Raw genomic sequence first — 23294 nt, forward strand, 5'->3', positions numbered from 1 at the left:
CAAACAATACAAAACAAAAGCCTTTCCACTTGTTGTTGTGTAATCATTTTGGACCTGTGATTTTCTGCCTTGTGTTAAAATTGGGGGAATTATTAACTTGAGACAAAATTATTATTTTGTCTGAAAAGACTTCACTGTTACTGTCACTGTCCTCCCATTGTTCATCAATTTGATCGAGGGGTCCCAGCAACATTGCGAGACTTGTTACTGTGTTTGGCATGAAGAATACAACACAGGTAGCTTGCCAAGCTTTGCCGTGTGGGCAAGATACTCTCGGTAGCTGGCCGGGCTCTCTGAGAGGGGTGGAGGAATCAGACTCGGGTCGGCCATGTCGCCCGTATGCAAGGCAAATGCACTAACTCTGTGCTATTGTTCCAGCCCAAAATTGGGGGAATTATTATAGTTAGGAATACTTTTTGTTCCTTTGACAAGACAAATGTTGGTGATTTTGAAAAAGCATCTTAAAATGGAGGGAAGTGTAAAGTACATAATGGCTATCAGCAAGAGCATCTATCATTGAACCATAGGAATATATGAAGGAGAGGAAAATAAGGCAGGGAAGATATGATAATGTATGAGATTGTACCTGTAACATTCCCCAGTCGTTGGAGGGAGAATTGTGCATAGATTGAAGAGGCCCAAAAGGGACCAAAAGAAACAAACAACCCACAAAACTTGCAATACAAATGGTAATTAAAAAATCTGGAACCAATAAAAAAGCAAACTATTAAAAACATCAGTCAATGAGCCAAATCTAAAATACAAGGGAAAGAGCATCACTCTCACAATAGAACTCTATTATGAAACCATAGAAGCAAGAATAGAAAGATATACCCGAAACACTACAGAAGAAAGTTCTGCAGCCTAAGAGGGAGGAATCAAAACTTTCTCAAACAAATAAGAGTTGAGACATTTGCTACATCTAATGTAGTCCTGAGTTAGCACTGTTAGCACTGTCTTCCCGTTGTTCTGTAATAAATACTAAAATAACACCCAGAAAAAATATCTATAATCAAAATCACTTAGAAATATGATTGAAACTTTATTTGTATCAACAGTTTGCCAGAATTCCAAAGAGGTAAATTGTACATGAAAAGTCATAGGATGAATGGCTGGATCTAGCAGAAGGAAGAATCCATTTGAAAAATAGCACAGAAATCGTTGATATAGAAGTCAAGAAAGCAATCAGAGTCAATTAAACCATAAGTTGCTTCTTCAAAGCAACAAGCAAGAAAATCAAGTATTTGGGTAGGAGTCATGGAGAACACAAAGAGGGGAATAATAAAGTAAATTGGATGAAGAACAAAGGGGGAGAAACTGCAACAGATTCTCCAGAAATTAAAAATATCACGAAGGTCTCTATGAACTAATTATGCTGTAAACTTGGAGAAAATCAAGAAATTGACAAATAATTAGAATCATGTACTCTCACAAACATTAATGCAGAAAAAATAGAGACTCTGAATTGATGAAGTAAGAGCATTGAAACAGTAATTAAGAATCTCCAGAAAAGAAAAAAAAAACCCTGGTCCAGATCGGTTCACTGGTGAACTAATCAAAACTTGAAAGGAAACTGCCTTTATTATATAAGCTCTTCCAGAATATTGAAAAGAAACCCTTCCTAAGAGCTTCTGCAAAACCAATGTTACACTGATACCAAAGAGGTAAAACAATACTAGAAAAGAAAATGTTTGTCTAACATCCTGATGTTATACCTCATAGACCTGAGCCCTATAAAAACAGGACGAGAACATTATTTGGGTATTCCAAAGAGGAATCAAGAGCTATGTTTGGAATATCACATTTCACTCAAGTGAGAAAAGGAATCCGGAGTTCTGACCTGCACCGACAATCAAGAATCAGGGACACTGTCTCTTTTGCCGAGGTGTCGAAAATCAGATGGGATGGACACGTAATGCAATTTAGAGACAACCGCTGGACAAGAGCTGTTACAGACTGGATCGCACAGGACATCAAAAGGACGTGTGGCCACCCACCTACGAGATGGTCAGACTTCTTTGTCAAAACCTTGAACAAATGGTTTAAGGCTCTTCGTGTTCCTGGAGTCAGCAGATACCAGGGCTACGCTAGCAGGCAACAGGGACAAATGGAGATGTTACTTGCACCCGCTCGAACAAATCGATGAGTAATGGGATATCAAGTGATCAAGTGATCAAGAACATCCTGGTGAACATCCGAGATATATACTCAACACAATTACCTATTTCTATTTTATACTTTAGATCTGTAAATTATAAAGTTTAATATAAAAGTACTTCAGGTTAAAATTAGAGGATATTCCAATGCCATATATATTTTCAAGTGTTCAAAATGGACAAATTTGATCAATTAACTTCTCAAAGTGGAAATACAGGTAAAAAATCATCTATTGTATGATAAGAACAAATACGGAATATAATATAAATCATATGACTAGGTTACTACAAAAAATATTATTTGGAAAAGATGGGGGAGAAAGACAGGACATTCTGAGAGAAAGGATCCTGAAATATTTTAATCAAACATTCAGGTCAACTCTAGATTTTTCAGAGGATGAAATGGGTAAACTTCATGGAGACCTCATAAATCAACGAGGGAATAACAAATTGTAGGTGGAATTCACAGGCCTTTCTGGCAGTGAGAGATGGTTCAGCAAAGACAGGGAAGGGTGCAGCAGCTGAGGGCAGAGCTGTCACTATCCACCTCCTCTTGCTGCAGCCAACGTTTCTGGCAGGTGTCCTTAGTGCCAGGTCACTGGGCAACAATGAAGCCCAGGGCTCATTTGCCTACTGGCACTTGTGCGATTCAGATGGAGTTGTTTTTTTTCTCTATTCTGAAAAGCCTGATTCTTGCTTGGTTTAAAGGAAAACCCAGTAACTGTGTAATTAGCCCAAACCTTCTCATCCTTTGTGTTGTGACCACCTTTTTTGTAATACGGCCTTTTATCCAGAGGATTCATACGTACCGCCACCTGAAAAACCTAGGAAAAATAATGAGTTAGAGACCATATGCAACCAAGAAAACAAGAATCGATCTTTTTTGTCTTTTTCTCTCCTTTTTATTATTTCTGCTTTTTAAAACTCAGTGGATATATTTCTGAGATGGGGAAGAGAAGGACAGCTGTTCCCAGGAAAGAATAAACAGGATCTGGGCTGGAGCACTAGCACAGCAAGAAAGGCATTTGCCTTGCAATCGACTGACCCAGGTTCAATTTCCAGCATTCCGTATGGTCCCCCAGGCACCACCAGGAATCATTCCTGAGTGTAGAGTCAAGAGTAACCCTTGAGCATCGCTGGGTGTGACCCAGAAAGCGAAATAAATAAACAGAATACTTCTGTGGAGAAACCAGCCTGGCAGAGAGGGGAAGATATAATTCACTATTTAGCTATTTCTATCCAAAGAGATTACAGTAAGTAGCTCTCCTGAGGGGCTCCTGTGAGTGGTCCCAAATTTCCTGAGAAGCAAGTGAAAACAAAATATCTTAGATTGTGTCTGTGGAAGCCAGACCCACAAACCATTGGCATGTGTCTGAACCCAGCATTTCCAAAGTGGTGGCCAACACAGGTCACTGATGAGAGTCCCTGAGCACTCGCCCCACAAATTAGGTCCTAGCTGACCAATCTGAGCACCCAGGTGCCTGAGAACATAAGTGTTTCTTGAGCAACAGAGCAGGGAGGGAAGGATTCTGGGGGTGGGGGGGTGGGGGCGTGGGCGTGCTCATCAAGAGCTTCCCTTACTCCCCTAATGTTTCTTCTCTAGAAATAAATGAAAGAAAACCACAGCTCCTGAGTAAGGGAAGGTTCAACTCTTCATGACCACTGTGGGTCCTTAGCTACTCCAGAGAGGGAGCACTGAGAAACAAGTCCCAGTGTCTGTCTTTTCTGACTTCTCAGGCTCCAAGAAAGGCCTGTAAGAGAAACAAGGGAAGGACCCATGGAATGGTCAAAGGTAAGCGGCTGCCACAGCCAGGACCTGAGGTCCCCTCTCCCCTCCTTCCCCTGGGGTTTGCCTCCTGATCCCCAGAGATGGAAAGTGGCAGAGTCATCCCTCAGAAAACACAGCCGGAGGAAGACGCCTGGACAGAACAAGGAACCTTGCCACTATTTGGGTTTCCAGGCGCAGGCCCAGAGAAGTTCGGAAATGGCGCTGCCTGGTGGACTGTGGGTCTGAGTGGACCTGCAGTCCTGGCGAGGTGTTGGGAACATTCCCAGTGGGAGCAAGAGGTTTAGCTGTGCTCACACTCCTCTCCAGGGAGGGTGAGGTGGGGCAATGCTGCTGCCCTTGTTCCAAACTGTTGCCAACATTTGTCCCCTCAGGGGACACTGGAAGGAAAATGAATGGGAAGCAGTTCTTAAGTGAACCTGCACCCCCAGGATAAAGCGGCCTAATACTGATAGCACCATGTTGCTGTAGACACTGTCTCTTGGTGTCCACAGTCAGATCCCCCAAATATCTCCCCTAGAGAGAGATTTCAGGGAGACATCCCAGAGCTTCCAGTGTCTCTCTTCACCCTGTGACCCACTCTCCTTATGTGCAGCTTTCAGGTAGTGTATGAGGAAACTGGAAGGGTTTCAGAACATGGCTTTAATTATGCAAAGGTAAGGAATCTTTCTCCGCACCTCTGAGTTACAGGAAAAATTGGAAGGAAAATTGCAAGGACCTTTTCAGAAAAGGTCTTGGATTACCATAAAGACGGGAATGGTCAAATAGCCCCCAAACTGAGGCAAACTCCTAGAAGGATCCCAGTTGTTTATAAAGCACAAGACAGAGTCAGGCCCTACAAACCACCTATTTTTATGGGACAAAGTAACCGAAGGATGGAAAATCGTGGGTAGAGGTGCCAAAAAGAAATATCATTGGAAAATAATTCGATGCAGGATCTAGGGCACAGTGTGTGTCAAATCCAAAGGATGTCCTTACAGGCTCAGCCCATCACCCAATAGAGATTGTGGACTCATATAATATAAGATCGAGAAGGGAGTTTCTGAATCTCCCCACAATGAATGCAAGCAAGAGGGATATAGGAAAATTTTGAAAGCAAGTTAGGAAATGGATGGAAATAAAAGCAAGTGAGACTTGTAAAGATGCTTATAGCTTCAATCCTGTTACTTATAGTGCTCAAACAGATGCTGGGGAAAAAAGCAGCAAATATCATCTCCTCCGAGGGCCGGTTGCTCAAAATAAACAGCAAACAGAAACCACCGGATTTCATCCCACAATTTATGACGGTGCTAGTGGGCCATATTGTAAAGCTTCAGGTGAGACATAGGTGGCTCTTACCTTTCAAGATCCTCAGTCCACAAATATCTTAAAGATTCAAAAGTTCAAACTTCTCCTCAATCAAGAGACTGTCTGTTTCATCCCACCTACCCATTTAGTGGATACTGATTGTGAAGACTGATAGGAAAATGAAGTTAGCCAGAGTCTCTGAGAAACCACCTCTGGCCAGCCCGGAAGACAGGACAATGAGAATAGAAGCCATTGGCTCTCCAGACAGTTTTCCCCAGGTCCTGACAAGGGCTCTTTCATTGCGGAAGGACCCACAAAATGGGAGTACACACAACCTGGGACAGAGAACACAGCATGATGCTCATAGGCCCTCAGGATCCATTCTGCCTGGAAAGAGGAACAAGACCCTTCCCCAGACCTTCCCATATAGCATTGTGAGCCAAATCAGGAAGCATGAAGTGGCCTTGAATGATGGGTGAAGAACTGAACTCAGGAACACCAATTCCCAGGCAATAGAAGATGAGCAGTGCTCAACCTTTTCAAAATTCTCACCAGCATGCAGGACTGCTAGAGGCCACGTTAGGCACCCAGTTTCTGGGGTTAGGACAGGACATAAAAACGGTCAAATTTAGGAATTATTGTTTCAAGAAGTCTCTCCAGATTGTGATTCTGTCCAAGACATTCAGGTTTCTTTTCAAACAGGCTCTTACACATATTGTCAAAGTCTCATAAAATATACAAACTCTATGGTTGCACCAGCAGAAAAGAACTGTGATCTCTTGTTGGCACTGGCAGAGTTTCCTGAGCCTCGGATAAAGGCCCCAGAGCCTGCCAACGAAATAGTACTTCAGGACTGTAAGAGTGGTGTCCGCCTTCATAACAGTGCTTAGGAGCACTTCTCCAAGAGTGTAAGGCTAATGCGTATCTAGCTGCAGATGTTTTGGCATCTGAAGGAACAAAGGCTGACTTTCACAGTGCCTCCAGAGAGGACTCACCCATTTCCCAGGCACTTCATGACATCACGTCAAGGAGGAGAAGCAGCCAGGGGTATCAGGAGTTTCCCAAAATTAGTCAAGACAATACCTCCATCTCTCATGAGAAGAAGGATTCTAAGCATCCCCAAAGTGTGCAAATAGGAAACCAATTTTCAGAAAAAAACGATATGTCAAAGAATGAGCTGGCATGATCCAGATCAGTAAGTGGAGGCCTCTGTGACTGAGTCCCAAGATCTGCAAGAGAGACAAGAACCTCTAGAAAATTTATTCAAAAGCAAGTTCAGAGAATTTCTTGAATTCAGTGCTTTTTCCTCATGAACAACAAGAGACCTGAAAACCTGGTGCCCCAATGCACTCCCAAACAAGCAGAAACATGGGAGAACGGGGAAAAGCAATTCACTCACTTCGGAAGCAGAGGCACTAAACAAGGGTGCTTTTGGCAACATTCAAGAGAAAAAAAAAACCACCCTTCAGCAACCACAGCTGTCATCCAAGTCAAAGCAAGTACAAAGATAAATACACCAAGTATTTACTTACACTACAAGAGAAACCCTTTCTGAGAGTCAAAGGTTATGTACGTGGAAAGTTACCACACTGACAAAGATATCCCCAAAATCGATGTCTATTATGACAAGAACATTTTTTTAAAAGGTTCGTTTTGGAAAAATTGATATGAGGACAGTGGCCAAACTCAGTCAGCACAACTCAAGAGAGACAGGAGGCTCAGACCACCACCCACATGGTGAAGAAACTCTCACCACAAAAAGATGCAGCCTCTCATCCAATAGATCAGCAGATTACTGCCACACATGGAAAAGTCCATCAAAAGGACAGATGCATCTATTCTCACTCAAGATACTCCCTTATGTACTAGAGGCTTATCTATGTACTGTGCTCCTCAGTAAGAAACTAAATCTCATGGTATCATGAGATACGGTGGCCTCTGTCTTTGACTTCCTGCTAAGAGTACAGGGTGGGGTCTAGTTTTCCTGAGACCCCGAAGTTCCTTTGAAGGGATGGGGTCACAGAGAACTGCTCTTAAACATTTGAGTCTCTTAACTGCTTACAGCTCTGAAAAGGGGAGACGAAGGATAGGTCCCTGAAACAGGCAGGTGTACTGGGGGAGGGGAGAGTGTGAGTTGATGTGAAAGGCATCCCAATGGAAGTACAAGTGTTGGCTGAGAATCCTTCTGGGATGGATCTGAAGTACAGGAGTCTGCCTCTGTTGGGGGCGTGGTGGGAAGGTAGAGAGCTGACTTGGAGTGTGGTCTTTCAGAGTCGCTGTGGGTGTCGCTGACATCTAGCAGGAACATGCTGACCTAAAGGACTCTGAGTTCCAGCAGACGCTGAGTTTAACTCCTCCCCTGGCTGGTCTTCCACCTGGAATGGACAAAGACTGCTCTTGTCCTGACACGTCCACTCCACGCTGCAGGAGACAAGAGGCACAAGTTCAGCCAGCAGCGTATGGCAGCAACGGGGAGGGTGGAGAAGGGTGAGCAGCAATGAGAACCTGCAGCCCAGAGCCCCTGCCCTGTCCCCACCTGTCCAGGGTCCCTCCACTGCCCCCACATTTCCCTGACACCTTCACTCCGAGGGCTTTTTCCTACTTGGTGTACTATTCAATCCCCTCTTAGATCTCTCCCAGGAAGCTAGCAGCCATGGGGTTACACCACAGGCCCTGGTAAGCAGAAGAACGCGAGAAGGGAAGGGGAGACACATTACCTTTGTGGACGTGCACTGAGGCTCCAGGTCCTACCAATTCATTCAGGTCAACTGGAAATGGGAGGATGGGGTCATGTGATGAGGAGAAGAGGCGAGCGCTCTCGCAGGATGTTACCACCATGTCCATCTATGGGAAACCCTGGGAATTGGGTCAAGCTTAGAGTCATCTGAACCCTGCCAAGAGTTATCTCTGAGTCTAGTACCAGGACTAAGACCTGAGCACATTTTGGTTTGCAACCCCTTGAGCTAAGACCATCCCCAACCCTCAGTATGTGCACTTACAAGAACATTTGATTAAGTGTCTTTTTTGTTAAGGGTCTTAATTAAAGGAACTGTACGTGAATGTGCTACTATTGCTAACATGACATTGTAGGTAAGGGCTTTGGTGTCAATATGTGCTTTGGCTAAGAGAGGCTTTGCTATGGGACTTATATCTGGAACCATAGATATTAACAGTCATTTTTCAAAATGTCTTATTGCTAAAAGCACTGATACTGAGTGGAAACTGGATAAGTAATATTTTTGGTACAGATATTTTAAAAAATGTGACTCGTGTGTTCCATTTATTGGTGTTAACGTTTCAGCTCGGAAAAACATATTTATAGAGCTTTTATTTAATTTTTTAAATTTTTTTATTAGTGAAACACCATGAGATACAATTATAGACTTACAAATTTTTGTGCTTGGGTTTCAGTTATACAATGATCAAGTACCCATCCCTCCACCAGCGCCCATGCTTCATCATCACGGGTCCCAGCATCCCTCCCATCCCCATTCCCCCCATCCCAACCTGTCTCTGTCTCAGGGAATTCCCTTTTGTTCTCTCTCTCTCCTTTTGGGTCCTGAGGTTTGCAAGAGAGGCGTAGAGGGGCAATCATGTTTGGTCTATAGTCTATTTTCAGCATGCTTCTCCCACCCTGGGAGGATCCTCCCAACACCCTTTATTTGGTGCTGTCTTCTCTATCTGAGCTTCCTTTTCCCCTAGCACATGTGGTTGGCCTCCAAGACAAAGGGCAAAATTACTGGTACTAATCTCAGCCACTCCTGGGTATGAGTGTCCCCTTTTGCTGCTTTATGTTCCACAGAAAAATGCAGTCTTTCTGTGTCTATCCCGCTCTTTCTGACTCATTTCACTTAACATGATAGTTTCCATGTAGTAGTACCACTTCTATGTGAATTTCATGACTTCATCTTTTCTAACATCTACATAGTACTCCATTGGCTACAGACCTTTTAATCACGACTTATTCCCTAAAACTAAATGATATGTGAGTAGATGCTAAGAGCACGGTATTTGACATTTTTTACGTGATAGAGCATGGTTTGTATTATAGTCTTTGGAAGTTCTTTTTTCGTACAAAAACAGCTGCAATATTGACATTCCATTTTGGATGTCAAAAGTCAAATTTAATTACACATCCAAATTAGATCTGTAACCAAATTGTAACATTTTTGTTACACACATTCTTTTATCTGAAATATTTTGGAGTTTGTAGATTTTTTCCATCGATGCTTTTCAATTTTCAAGACACTCCTCTGAATGGGAAGTTTGAGGTGGGAGAAGAATGACTTTAGGGGACTGAAGAGACAGAGTACAGTGAATTGGGGTCTCGTCTGGCCCATGTTGAGCCTAAATTCTATCCCCAACACTCCATGTGGTCCCTGAGATCCATCAGGACTGATCCCTAATCCCTGAGAGGATAGTCAAGAGAAAAGCCCAAGAATCAGTGGATGTGATCCAACACCCTGTACCCAAGAAAAGGGCAGGTTTTTTGGATTACTAAAGAGCCTATAGATCCCCTCAAACATTCACTGCCCATAACCAGACTTCAGTTCTAAGAAGGTGACCTTAAGTCCCCAATAAGATAAACATATGAAGTTTTGTACATCTCACTTCAATCTATATATCCAAGTCCTTTTCATTGAGGAAAATATTCATTTTGTCATAGAGACTAACAGAGAGATGTTAATACTTGCCAAACATCAGAAGCAGAAAAGATAGTAGTATGTACACTCCAGTATGTACCTTATTCCCAATCATGGCTTGGAAAACTGGAATGATCAAGGCAGCATCATGTAGGATCTCTAAGACAAAATAGCAAATAAGAAAACTATAAAGGCCTGAAAGTCATACTTTGCACTTACGGACATACTGCTTTTGTTGTCTTGGTTTGGTTTTTCAGTCGATCCCTGCAGAGTTCAGAGTTATTCAGGGCTCTGAACAAAGGATCGACTGGGAAGCTATTTGAGGAACAAGTCGGGGGACTGGGGATCAAAAATTGGCCAGGGACAGGGCGAAACAAGCAGTCCATTTCCTTACTAGCCCTTCAGGCACCTGTTTCACTACCATGCAAAATTTAACTTCCCCTGGGAGATGCCTGCCACAATCCCTTCATGGTATAACTGAAGCTGTCCACAATGTCTCCACAGTTTGAGGCCAGTTCTGAGTCAGGGCGGATGCCTGTGATTTGTCCGTATGAGCCTGGAGTTGTTCAGTGTTACAGCTCCTAGTTAAGAGCTCAAATTGGTCGGATGGCCATGGAAGACAGGAAAGAAAAGGCGTTCCTTGGACAACCCCTCTTACCCACACACACACTCACACACAGAGACACACACACAAACACATGCACACACTGCAACAACCTGTAGCCTCGAACACTCCCTTATAAAGTGCCTGGGTTTATAAATATTCTCTCTCCTTACCCTCACTTGTTTCTCCCATCAGATTGCAACCACCAATCTGGTCACCTCCTCTCAATTAGAGCTTAAGCACTAACAGAAACTCCCAACGGCCACAACTGTCACTCCTTCCTTGCAGTGCCCTCTTTACTCTGCCATTTGATTGCTTCCTGGGATTGGCCAATGTAATGCTTGTGAGGAGCTAACTAAACATGGGCTCTATCCAGCTCCTGCCATCTCATCTCATTGGACCCACCCTTTATATATCCTCTAACCTGCTCCCTGCTTCATGATTTCATGATTTCACACCATATATATATAGTTACTTACAATCTCTACATGATGTTGCTTTGACGATTCACCATTTCCATAATATATATATATATATATATATATATATATATATATTTTCTGCCTTGCAGGAATTTAGTAGCAAGAGTCGGGTAAAAAAAATATTTGTATTGCAAGTTATCCATCAGAAATTCAACATTGTAAATATCAATATCGTCAAATTTCCAGTGTATTTCAAGCCAAAGTGCTAATGAGAATGCAAAACTACTTTCATAATTCTGCTTCGTTTGACTGGAATGCAGAAAAAGGAACTTGAAAATCTTTAGACCCAGAAAATGAGCACCATAGTTAGTTCAGATCTCACAGTATATTATCTCAGCTTATCCTTCAAAAGTCATATTCAAATTTTACAAGTAGCAAGCTCAGTGAATATTCTCAATCACCTTAAATGAATGGAGGGAAAAGTGGCATTACATCTAATAGAAATTTTACAGCATGCTATCTGAGGTATGATTAAATCCATGAAATTTTTTAATGCACTTAAACCGAGCCATTCTACTCCTGCCCCATTTTTAATATGTGTTGGCAATTAAGCCTTACTAATGATGGTAACCGAATCAAGTTACCATTAATGATTGAAGATTGCTATAATTCTAATAACTCTGTAGTTTCAAACATTGACCAAATAATTAGTACAGACGCTTTGGTGCTGTTTCTGTCAAACTTGGTACAAGGCAGTACTTGCGTGAATGAAGAGACTAATTCTTTTCCTACCCATTATACATTTCCAACTTTTAAACATGAGCTCTCTGGTTCTTCAAATAGCTACATGTGAATACCAATTCAAATTTTATGGGTTGATTATTGTAGCACTGCAGCACTGTCCTCCAGTTGTTCATCGATTTGCTCGAGCGGGCACCAGTAATGTCTCCATTGTGAGACTTGTTGTTACTGTTTTTGGCATAGCAAATCCACCATGGGGAGCTTGACAGACTCTGCTGTGCCGGCAGGATACGCTCAGTGGATTTCTGGGCCCTCTGAGAAGGACGGAGGAATCGAACCCGGGCAGCCCAATGCAAGGCAAATGCCCTACCCGCTGTGCTAACCTTCCAGCCCAGTGTTGATTATTACTGTTATTTATTTATAGAAATCTTACCTTTACTATACTTGATGCTCACTATGTTCAAGTATCTTCATTTTTTTATTAATTTATTTTTTTAATAGTGAGACATCATGAGGTACAGTTGCAGACTTACACTTTTTCACTCTTGGGTTTCAATTATACAATGATCACACACCCATCCCTCCATCAGGGTGCATTTCCCACCACCATGGATCCCAGTATCCCTCCCACGCCCCAGCCCCCATTCCACCCTGCCTCTGTGGCAGGGCATTTCTCTCTCTCTCCTTTTGAGTGCTGTGGTTTGCAAAAGAGGCATTGAGTAGCAATCATGTTTGGTCTATAGTCTACTTTCAGCGTGCTTCTCCTATCTTGGGAGGATCCTCCCACCACCCTTTATTTGGTGTTCCCTTCTCTTTCTGAGCTCCCTTTTCCCCTAACATGTGTGGTTGGCTTCCAGGTCATTGAGTAAAATTCTTGGTACTAATCTCTGCCATTCTTGGGTGTTAGTTTTCTATTTTTTTACTTTATGTCCCCCAGATGAATGCAATATTTCTATGTCCATCCCTTTCTTTCTGAGTCATTTCGCTTAACATGATACTTTCCATGTAGTACCACTTTTATGTAAATTTCATGACTTCGTCTTTTCTAACAGCTACATAGTACTCCATTGTGTAAATGTTCCAGTTTTTATACTTGAACATTTCCGTCACTGAACTCTTTTAATTCTTATACTTTTGATACCTTAAAGGGCTGAACTGATAGTACAGTGGGGAGGGCGTTTGCCTTGTACACAGCCGACCCGGATGACCCAGGTTCGATTCGTTCGCCCCTCTCGGAGAGCCCAGCAAGCTACAGAGTGTATCTCACCTGCAGGACAAAGCCTGGCAAGCTACCTGTGACGTATTCAATATGCCAAACACAGTAACTAGTGTCACAATGGAGACGTTACTGGGCCCGCTCCAGCAATACAGATGAACAACAGGAGGACAGTGAATGTGACCGTCACCTTAATGGGAATGTGTTTCTTCTAATAATGTTCTTGAACAAAAAATCTGTGAGTGATGTAATAAAGAGTCAAAAAACATAAATATAAAACAGACCTGATAATCATCCTTGAAGACTCAAGTTTTCTCAGTAAAACATTACACTGATATACCGTTAGCAACCTGAAAATTTGTCATTTGGACTTGAAAAAAGGTTCCAAAGGAAATATATTGAGATATTTCTACATCTGTGCCTCTCTCAATGTCAATTTTAGTACACCATTTCTCAGAGTTAGAAATTATATCAGATACTTGTTGTAAGGTCAGAGAGATTGCTTTAGACTTTTAGAATCGTCATCCTTGTATTTCAAGTGTGACTTAACGTATGAAATACTCCTTGAATTTTTCGGAGAAGGTCCAGTTTAAAAATATGCTGGGCCAGGAGCTATAGTACAATGCATAGGGCATTTGCATTGCTTGTGGACAAATCATTTTTCTCCATCTTCTGGTATGGTCATTTGGATTTTATATTTTCTTTTATTGATATGGGGTATTGTGTTGTCTGACTTGCAAATGGTAAATCATCCTCGCATCCCCGGGGATGAATCCTACTTGATTGTGGTGCATGATTTTTCCCCCATGAGTCATTGTATTCTCTTTGCTAGTATTTTCTTGAGAATCTTTGCATCTGAGTTCATCAGGATTACAGGTCTATAACTTTCTTTTTTCTGGTGTTTCTGTCTGCCTTGGGTGTCATGGGGATGTTTGTCTCATAGAAAAACTTTGGGACTGTTTCTGTTTCTTCACTTTTCAGAACATGGTTGAAAAGAATTGACAGTATTCTTTTGGGGGGAACTCTTTTGGGATTGAAATGAATTCCCTAACAAGTCCATCTGGGCCTGGAGTTTTGTTTGGGGGAAGACATTTCATTACCATGTCAATTTCCTCAATAATTATAGGCCTATGATGGTAATCCAAATCTTCTGGGTTATAGGAATCTAGCCTTGGGAGGTTTAAGAAATCCAGGAATTTATTCATTTCTTCAAGGCATAAGGATTTCCAAAGTAATCTTTGATGATTCTAAGGATTACTGTACTTTCTGATGTAGTGGACCCCTTTTTATTTCTCATTCAGTTTATTAGATTTATTATTAGAATCCCCTCTCAGAGTGCCCAGCAAGGTAACAAGAGTATCTCACCTGCACGGCAAAGCCTGGCAAGTTCCCCAAGGTGTATTCAATATGCCAAACACAGTAACAAGTGTCATAGTGGAGACCTTACTGGGCCCGCTCGAGCAAATCGATGAACAACGGGAGGACAGTGACAGTGATTATTAGAGTAAATTAATAATTATTAGTAATTAGTAAAGTATCAGAATTCTCTCTTTATCTACATTCCTCTCTCTCTTGTTTTAAGTCTTGCTAGATCTTTATTGATTTGTTTATTTTCTCAAAGAATCAGCTCTTGGTTTCATTGATCTTTCAGATTTTTGGGGGGTATTCCAACTTTGTTTTTACTCTATCCCACCACTGTCTTTGTCCTCAAAGATTTAAATCTGATGAGTCTGTGGTAATTCTTAAAGATGCTCCTTGTAAGTCCATTTCTTCTCTGATCTTGCTGCTTTGGGTATTGTTTGTATCTTTATCTATAGTTTCTTCATTCTGATTAGGATGTGTTTTCCAGTAGTTTTATTAGGATTTCTTTTAGTTGGTATACTTAGGGACTTGCTGGCTTTGCTCTGGAGTCTTCTACCATACCTGGATACTCCTATACATGGTCTGAAATCTTCAAACTGAAATCTGTAGATGCATTGTAACTTTTTCTGTTACAGCTTAAACCTAGGAGAATGATGTTTCATTCTTTCTTTTTTCCCTTGAGGCTTTCTGTCTAAGGAATATTTCCAAGTGATTTCTTCAGAAATGGTCACTGTCACTGTTCTCCCGTTGTTCATGGATTTTCTCAAGCGGGCCCAGTAACGTCTCCATTGTGACACTTGATATTGTGTTTGGCATATCGAATATGTCATGGCGAGCTTGTCAGGCTTTGCCATGCGGGTGAGAAACTCTCAGTAGCATGCCAGGCTCTCCAAGAGGGGCAGAGGAGTAGAACCCATGTCGGCCTGGTCAGTTATGTGCAAGGCAAGTACCTTATCCGCTGTGCTATCGCTCCAGCCTTTCTTCACAAAGTACACGTAAATAAAAACAAAAGATGTTATGAATTGCTGTTGATTCAAGCTTCCTCACTTATCTTCCTTATGTGTTTGTGCTTTCTCATTTGTGGTACTTTGGTTTTCTTGAAAGGAAAGAGTAAGAGAAGGGAGATCCCCCAGTCCACACAGGAGGGCCACAACGTTATCTTACAAATTAAAATAAAATAGTGAGTAACTACCCTCAAATATCATGAGCCATTGTTTCTTTCTTCCTAAACAGTCGTTGGCTCCCTGGAGGAGGCTCCCCACCTCTTAGTTGTGCCTTAGGCTGTCACACCCAACCTTGGCAACACTGTTCTCTTCAGCCCCTTTCTGAGTAGAAGCAGTTTTTTCCTTCTCCTATCAGAACTTCTCTCTCAGGTATGACCTTTCCTATTTACACTTAACTTTATCATCTTTCTAAGAGACACCGCGGGTTTTGTCTAAGTTTCGAAAAGCTAGTTCTTAAAGACAATTCATAAAACCAAAGCCAGCCTAGTTGCAGGAAGAGCATGGCATAGCCCTTCCTAGTCATAAAGCTAGGAAAGAGCACCCTTATGAACTAGAACGCAGGCAAAGAAACAGACTGAGCTTTGAGAGTCTTTCATTTATGAACAGTTTGTGTTCAAAATAAATTAGAGACATCAGACCAGAATCCGTAAGGTACACTGAGGAAAAGTTCAGCAAAACCCTCCACGACATTGAAGCTAAAATTATCATCAGAGACGAGATGCCACTTACCATGCAAGTGCAAGCAGAAGTAAGCAAATGGGACTATATTAAACTAAGAAGCTTCTGCACCTCAAAATAAACAGTGACCAGAAGAGAAATACAACGAGAGAATGGCAAATTATATTCACCCACTACTCTTCTTCATAAGGGGTTAATATTAAGGATATGCAAGATTCTGGCTGAAATCTACAAGAAGAAAATATCCAATCCCGTCATAAAATGAGTTGGGAGACGAGATGAATGTAAGATTTCCCTAAGAAGAAATCTGAATGACCAAAAGGCACATGGTAACATGCTCTCCATCACTAATGATCAAGGAGATGCAGAGCAAAATAACCATGAGAGGTAAAAGGGTATGGTAGAAATGGCATCTGCACTTGTATGTTCATTGTGACACTGTTTACAATAGCCAAAATCTGGAAAAACAACTGAGTGCCCAAGAAAGATGACTGGTTTAATGCAAATTTGGAACATATACACAATGGAATACTATGAAGCTGTGAGAAAAGATGAAGTCATGACGTTTGCGTATACATGGATCAAGATGGAAAGTATCATGTTAAGTGAAATGAGTCACAAAGAGAGGGACAGACACAGAGTGACTTCACTCATTTGTGGAAAAGAAAGTAGAAGAATGGGAGACTAATACCCAACAATAATAGAGATAAGGGCCAGAATGTTTGCTCCAAGGCTTGCAGGCTGGCCTGAGATGCAGGGGGTGAGGTATCTGGGATAAAGAAGGTACCATTAACTGAATGATGCTTGGAAGGCTCGTGCGGGATGGGAGATGTGTGCTGAACATGGACTATAGACCAAATATGATGGCTACTTACTACCTATGTTGCAAACCATAACATCCAAAAGGGAATGTGCCTGAGTCTTCAGGGTGGGAGGGATGGGAAGGGGGTGGTTGGAGGGATTCTGGGAACATTGTTGGTGGAGAATGGGCACTGATGTAGGGATGGGTACTCGATCATTGTATGACTGAAACGTAATCATAAAATTTTGTAAGTCTGTAACTGAATCTCACAGTGATTTATTAAAAAAACATTTAAGAATTATATCCTCTAGAGGATGTAGAAATTTTAGTGGGTAAAGTGCATACGTTAGATGCAGTAGACCTGGGTTTGACCCCTGGAATTGCAGATGGTCTCCAAGCATTGCCAGGAGTGATCCCTGTGAACATAAGCAGCAGTAAACTCTGAGCACCTCAGGCTGAGACCACCAAACAAAAACAGGCTACTAATGAACGACCAAAGGGTCCTAATTTGTACAGTTTTTACATTTTTTCTGTATCTTTCACCCCTTTTCTACCTAGAATTCCCTCTCTAATCAAGCAGAAAGATTTTCACTTAGTCACTGAATTCTTTATGGATTCAATTATCCTGCAAACTAAACTTAAACTACAAATATACAGGCATACACTGTGTTTACAGGAATTGAACCCATGAAAAAAGGAAATGGATTATTGCCATAGATCCTCACACTTAGAAGGCAGAAAGACGTTAGTTCCATACCTAAACATGCTGCCAATATTATCAATGTCTCATTAGCTATGTTAAGCAGAAATCTATATTCTGGAAATTTGTGAATAGAACTGGCAGAGTGAATTGTAGAATTTCCTCATAAGAAAATGCTTGAATACTTCCACGTATGTGTTTTCTTTCTGGGAAAATTTGGGGAGATGTCATAATTCTTCATTTTAGTTGAAGACGGAGAATGGCTCTAAGCATGGTTTCATGAATTCATCATATGTTGTTCGATTTCATTAAAAAATAGTATCTCTTCAAAAAAACAAATGTTAGGATTCATAAATATAAAGAACAGGAAGCAGTGTCTTTGACTAACAGTTCTAAGGATTGTACATATTCCTGAAACATTTGTGTGTGGGTCACAGAAAGGACCGCTGAGAAAGAAGAATCACTGGAAAGAAAGCATTACATCCTCTCCCTGTCTCCAAGGATATATGTTCACTTGGAAAATTACTCTCGATGCTGCTTACAGTGTTTAGTGGACATGAAATATCTTCTAGTTATCATCAAATATTGAAAATTGAAATAATAATTTAACGGCCCAGAAATTTCAACAAATCCTGTGTGCTATATATATCTGAGCCAACAATGGTACGCTGCTCTTCATAGCTACACCCCATGCTGGGGCTTCCTCTGCTGCACCCAGTACATGCCTCGGGACTCTATGTTGTGCTAGCCATTAAATCCAGGTCAGCACATGCAGGCATGGACCTTGATCCATGAACTAACACTGAATATTTTATTTCCTAGTGTATACATAATCTCTTTAAGGAAATTATTTTGCTACCTGTGTGATGGGTCAAATGGGTTAAAATATCCCTGGAGACCTTTATAGTCATTCACAGTGACTGAGTACAGGGGCTGCATCAGGTGTGGACCATGCTCACATATGCTTCACCTTAAGAGAAATTCATGTTGAAAATCATGAAGGACTAGAGAAAACCCATGAGGATGAGGTGTCCTTCTGTATTAGACAGTATGATTCATCCTCGCCCTGGGGAGCCTTCAGTACACAGCACCTGAGCTTGGGTGGAAGAGGTCCCAGCTGAACATGCTCCTCTGAACTCCTGTTGGACACCATGCTCTCCCACTTGTAGTCACTAGCACATTTGCTCATAAATGCCCATGAACAAAACATCTCATCTTCCAGGAGCTGTTCTTTAACAGGCATAGAACCCACCCCCCAAAAAACTGTGGTATAATGATGCAGTTTTGTGGAATTGGGTGAGTGAACTCTGTCTAGGACTCGTCAGTGCGACACCAGGGCTTTGTCACATAGACAGAGATGTGTCCTGGATGACAGCCAGTGCTCACCCTCTGAACTATAAGAAACGGAGTTCAGTCAGCAAACTTCCAGCAGACTCTGTCAGAAGCCTGCGGTCATCCTTCTCATAGGCATCACATATGGTACCCCAGCATCACATATGGTCCCCCAAGCTCCATCAGGCATGATCCCTGAGTGCCAAACAGGAATAAACTTTGAGCACCACTGGGTGTGGTCAAAAAGCCAAAGAAAACACATACCTTTTATATCTTTGATAATTCTCAGTTCAATCTAGTTCATCTGTTTATGCATTGATAAAGAGACTCCAGAAAGTCAAACAAGCACTTTTGCATGTGGTGTAACTCAAGAGAGTTAAAACATCTTATTGAAAACTTGTACTGTCACAATTAATTTCCTCAGACCTAATTTGCGTTTCAGATAAAGTGAATAATAGCACTGTGCTGTCCCATCTTGTTGTTCACTTACAATATTTGATCAGTCTCCTCATTCTTGAACAACAAAGTTTCCTTGATTGAACTCGGGATTTTCTCTTACTGATATTTTTTGTTACTGTTACTGTGTCTGGCATATCGAATACGTCACGGGGAGCTTGCCAGGCTCTGCCACGAGGCCGAGACACTCTCGGTAGCTTGCTGGGCTAGAAATAGATCATTGATATTGATTTTTTTGGCACATGTCTCATGGATGTGGCTGTGGCAGATACTAGTGAATGCAGTTAATGTGCTACAGCTGAATCTTATGAAGACAATGTTTATGAGAAACAGCCTCTTTCCTGATGCCCCATTCACTCTCAATGGAAGGACCACCTCCGAATGCAACAGCTATGTGTTCCTAGGTCGAGAAGTCAACATCACAAATGACCTGGCACCCGAGCTGCACAGGAGGAAGAGAGACGCTTGGATCGCCTTCAAGAGCATTGAAGAACCTCTGGCTCCAGGAACTTCTCTTTGATTCCACTGTTCTTCCTGCATTAACATATGCCTGAGAGACCTGGGTCTTACACAAACATGATGAGAACACATCCGGGTCTCCCAAAGAGGAATTGAAAGAGCTATGCTTGGAATATCACGTTTCACTCAAATGAGAGAAAGAATCTGGAGTTCCAACCTCTGTCGACGATCAAGAATCAGGGATGCTGTTTTGCTTGCCAAAGTGTCAAAAATCAGATGGGCTGGTGACGTAATGAGATTTAAAGATGACTGCTGAACTAGAGCTGTCACCAACTGGATTCCATGGGATGTCAAAAGACCGCATGGCCACCCACCCAACAGATGGTCAGACTTCTTCATCAAGATCATGAACGATCGGCTTGAGGCTCTTCGTGTTCCTAGAGCGAACAGACACCATTGAGCTATACTAGCACGCAACAGGGACATATGGAGATGTTACTGGCGCCCGCTTGAGCAAATCGACGATTAATGGGAAGTTAAGTGATCAAGTGATCAATATCTTTATCAACAATGTTTTTCAGAGATACACTTAACATTGATCTTAGAGAAAAGTCACTGATAGAGCCCTCTTAATAATCTCGTCTTTCATAAAAACCTTAACGAAAATGACATAAACAAATGGAACAATTTAAATACATTCATTAACTATATATCTTTATCACACTAATCTTTAGCTAGTAATCCACTCAGTTTTCGAGCTTTTAGCAACGAGTCACTGAACAAAAATGATCTTTAGAAATCGTTATTCTGGACACAACATTTGTAGAATTTTTATATTGTAACGATAACACAACGGTAGGGCATTACTCTTATGCAAGGTGGAACGACCCAAGGAATCGGGTTTAATTATTCATCCACTCTGGGGAGTCCAGCAAGCTACCGAGAGTATCTTGCCTCACGGCAATGTCTGGCAACCTATCGATATACTCCATATGCCAAACACAATTAACAACAATTAACAACAAGTCTAAGATGGAGATTTTCAGGGTCTGCTTGAGCAAATAGATGAACAACGAGAGGACAGTGACAGTGACAGTGATTGTATTGTAGAACTAGTTTATTTTGTATGTCCTACCATCTGTAGAACTTATAGTTTTGACTTGGACAGAATTCTACACTTTTTAGTTCTAAAATCCTTTGATTATTCCCATGACTTTTGTTCATTAATATAATATCTTGTAATAATCAATATCTTGCACAAAAACTTCAGACTTGACAAAAACAAACTGTTCAACTTTGGATCCTCTTAGCTTGGAGTCCAAAATGAAAGACTCTTAAGAACTCAGTCAGCTTAGAGAGACTGAGTTTTTAAGAGAGAGAGAGAGAAAGGACTGAGTTTTTTAAGAGAGAGATAGGAAGAGAGAGACAGAGAAAGAGTACAAAGAGAGAGAGAGAGAGAGAAATCTAATAAAGTAAATCAGAAATGAAAAGGGGGACATTACATCAGAAACTACAGAAATCCACAGGTTCATCAGAGCTTACTTTGAAAAGCATTATGCCTTGAAGAAATGGATAAATGGATAAATTCCTGGATGCCTATAATCTCCTATGGCTGAACCCAGAAGTTGTGAAATACCGGAATAAACCTCTCACTGTGGCAAAAATTGAAATGGTAATCAAAGATGTTCAGCAAAATCAAAGCCCAGGCTCAGATGGATTTGTTAGTGAATCCTTTCCAACCTTAAAAGAGGACCTGCTTCCAATTCTTTTTCTTTCTTATTTTTAAATTTTTCTTAGTGAAATACCATTAGGTATAGTTGTACACTTACAAATATTTGTGCTTGGGTTTCGATTATATAATGATCAAATACCCATCCCTCCGCCAGTGCCCATTTTCCACCACCATGAATCCCAGTATCCCTCCCACCCCCATCCTCCCATCCCACCCTGCCTCTGTGGCAGGGCATTCTTTTTTGCCCTCTCTCTCCTTTTGGGTGTTGTGGTCTGCAAAAGAGACACTGAGTAGCAATCATGTTTGGTCCATAGTCTATTTTCAATATGCATCTCCCATCCTGGGAGAATCCTCCAAATACCCTTAATTTGATGCTCCCTTCTCTATCTGAGCTGCCCTTTCCCCTAGAATGCCCAGCTGGCCTCTACTGCTTCCAATTCTTTTCAAGCATTTCCTGAAAAGTGAAGAAATAGAAACACTCCCAAAGAGTTTCCATATGGCAAACATTCCCTGGCACCCAAAGCAGACAGGAGCACCACAAAAAAGAAAGGTACAGACCTATATTCCTGATGAACACTGATGCATGATCCTCAATAAAAAACTAGCAAATAGAATACAACAACTCATGTAGAAAAAATGATGCACCATGACCACGTAGGATTCATCCCCAGATGCAAGGACGATTTGCCCTTTGCAAGTCAGTAAACACAATACCTACTATCGATAAAATAAAAGATAAAATCCAAGTGATCATAGCACAGCGGTAGGGCGATTGTCTTGCATGCGGCCAACATGGCCGACCCGAGTTCGATTCCTTCGCCCCTCTCGGAGAGCCCGGCAAGCTACCGAGAGTATCTCGCCCACACGGCAGAGCCTGGCAAGCTCCCCGTGATGTATTCAATATGCCAAACACAGTAACAACAAAGTCTCCAATGGAGACGTTACTGGGCCCGCTCGCGCAAATCAATGAACAACGGGAGGGCCTTTACCTTACCTTTACCATATCAATTTATATAGAAAAAGGGTTTTTCTATGTACGAGGTAAGGTAAGGTAAGGTCTCTTTTGTTCATTAATATAATATCTTGTAATAATCAATATCTTGTACAAAAACTGTCACGTGCTGTGCTAGTGTTGCCCAATGGCGTCTGCTCGTTCTCGGAACACAAAGAGCCTCAAAAAGATCATTCAGGGTCTTGACCAAGAAGTCTGACCATCTCAACAGGTGGGCAGCGATGCAATTTTTTGACGTCCCATGGAATCCAGTAACACTAGCACAGCATGTGACAGTACACGTGCTAGTGTAGCCCAATGGCATCTGCTCGTTCTAAGAACACGAAGAGCCTCAAACCGATCATTCAGGATATATTTTTTGTTAAAAAAAGTGACAGTGAAAGTGACAGGATTTTTTTTCTTAAAAAAAAAGTGACAGTGACAGGATTTTGTGTAGGTTTTTGTGTCTCTTCCTCAGGGATATCGGCTTTAATTCTCGATCTTTGTGCTATCTCGGTCTGCTTTGTTATCAGGCTTCTATTTCCTTCCTAGAAACTGTTTGGAAGTGTTACTGGTTCTTGCTCATAATGGACCCAGGTTCAACACTGGGGGTCACACTTGAATGTTTCAGCGGACCATTCAATGCTTGGAATCAAATTCAATCTTGCAGCATGCAAAACCCGAGCTCAGGCCATTAGACTATTTCTCTGGCCCCTTATGTTTCCCAAATTTTATTAGAAAACATAAATATTAGGCTAGAAACTGTTAATTTCATAGAAAAACGTGTGGGCATGTGAACGATTTTGGCGAGTGAGTACTGTTTCCACAGGCTGGACCACAGTGGCTGATGACTAAGTGCCCCAGGAATGGAGGAATTGGGCCGGGCCTCTGGCTAGTTGGCAGACAGTTTCTTTCTTTTTCCT

At 41.7% G+C, this 23294-nt stretch overlaps 1 protein-coding gene across 1 annotated transcript in view; it reads left to right on the top strand.

The window, feature by feature from the left end:
• The first annotated feature begins 2331 nt into the window (after positions 1–2331).
• The window catches only part of LOC130034948 (protein SET-like), a 62067-nt gene continuing 41104 nt past the window's right edge, over positions 2332–23294 (top strand). Inside the window, exons 1-3 of the mRNA XM_056126453.1 lie at positions 2332–2374; positions 5116–5258; positions 7529–7716. Of these exons, the coding sequence (XP_055982428.1) occupies positions 2332–2374; positions 5116–5258; positions 7529–7716 (374 nt within the window). The remainder of the gene's footprint in view (positions 2375–5115; positions 5259–7528; positions 7717–23294) is intronic.

Source organism: Sorex fumeus, unplaced genomic scaffold (assembly GCF_029834395.1).
Source record: "Sorex fumeus unplaced genomic scaffold, SorFum_2.1 ptg000063l, whole genome shotgun sequence".
NCBI lineage: Eukaryota > Metazoa > Chordata > Mammalia > Eulipotyphla > Soricidae > Sorex > Sorex fumeus.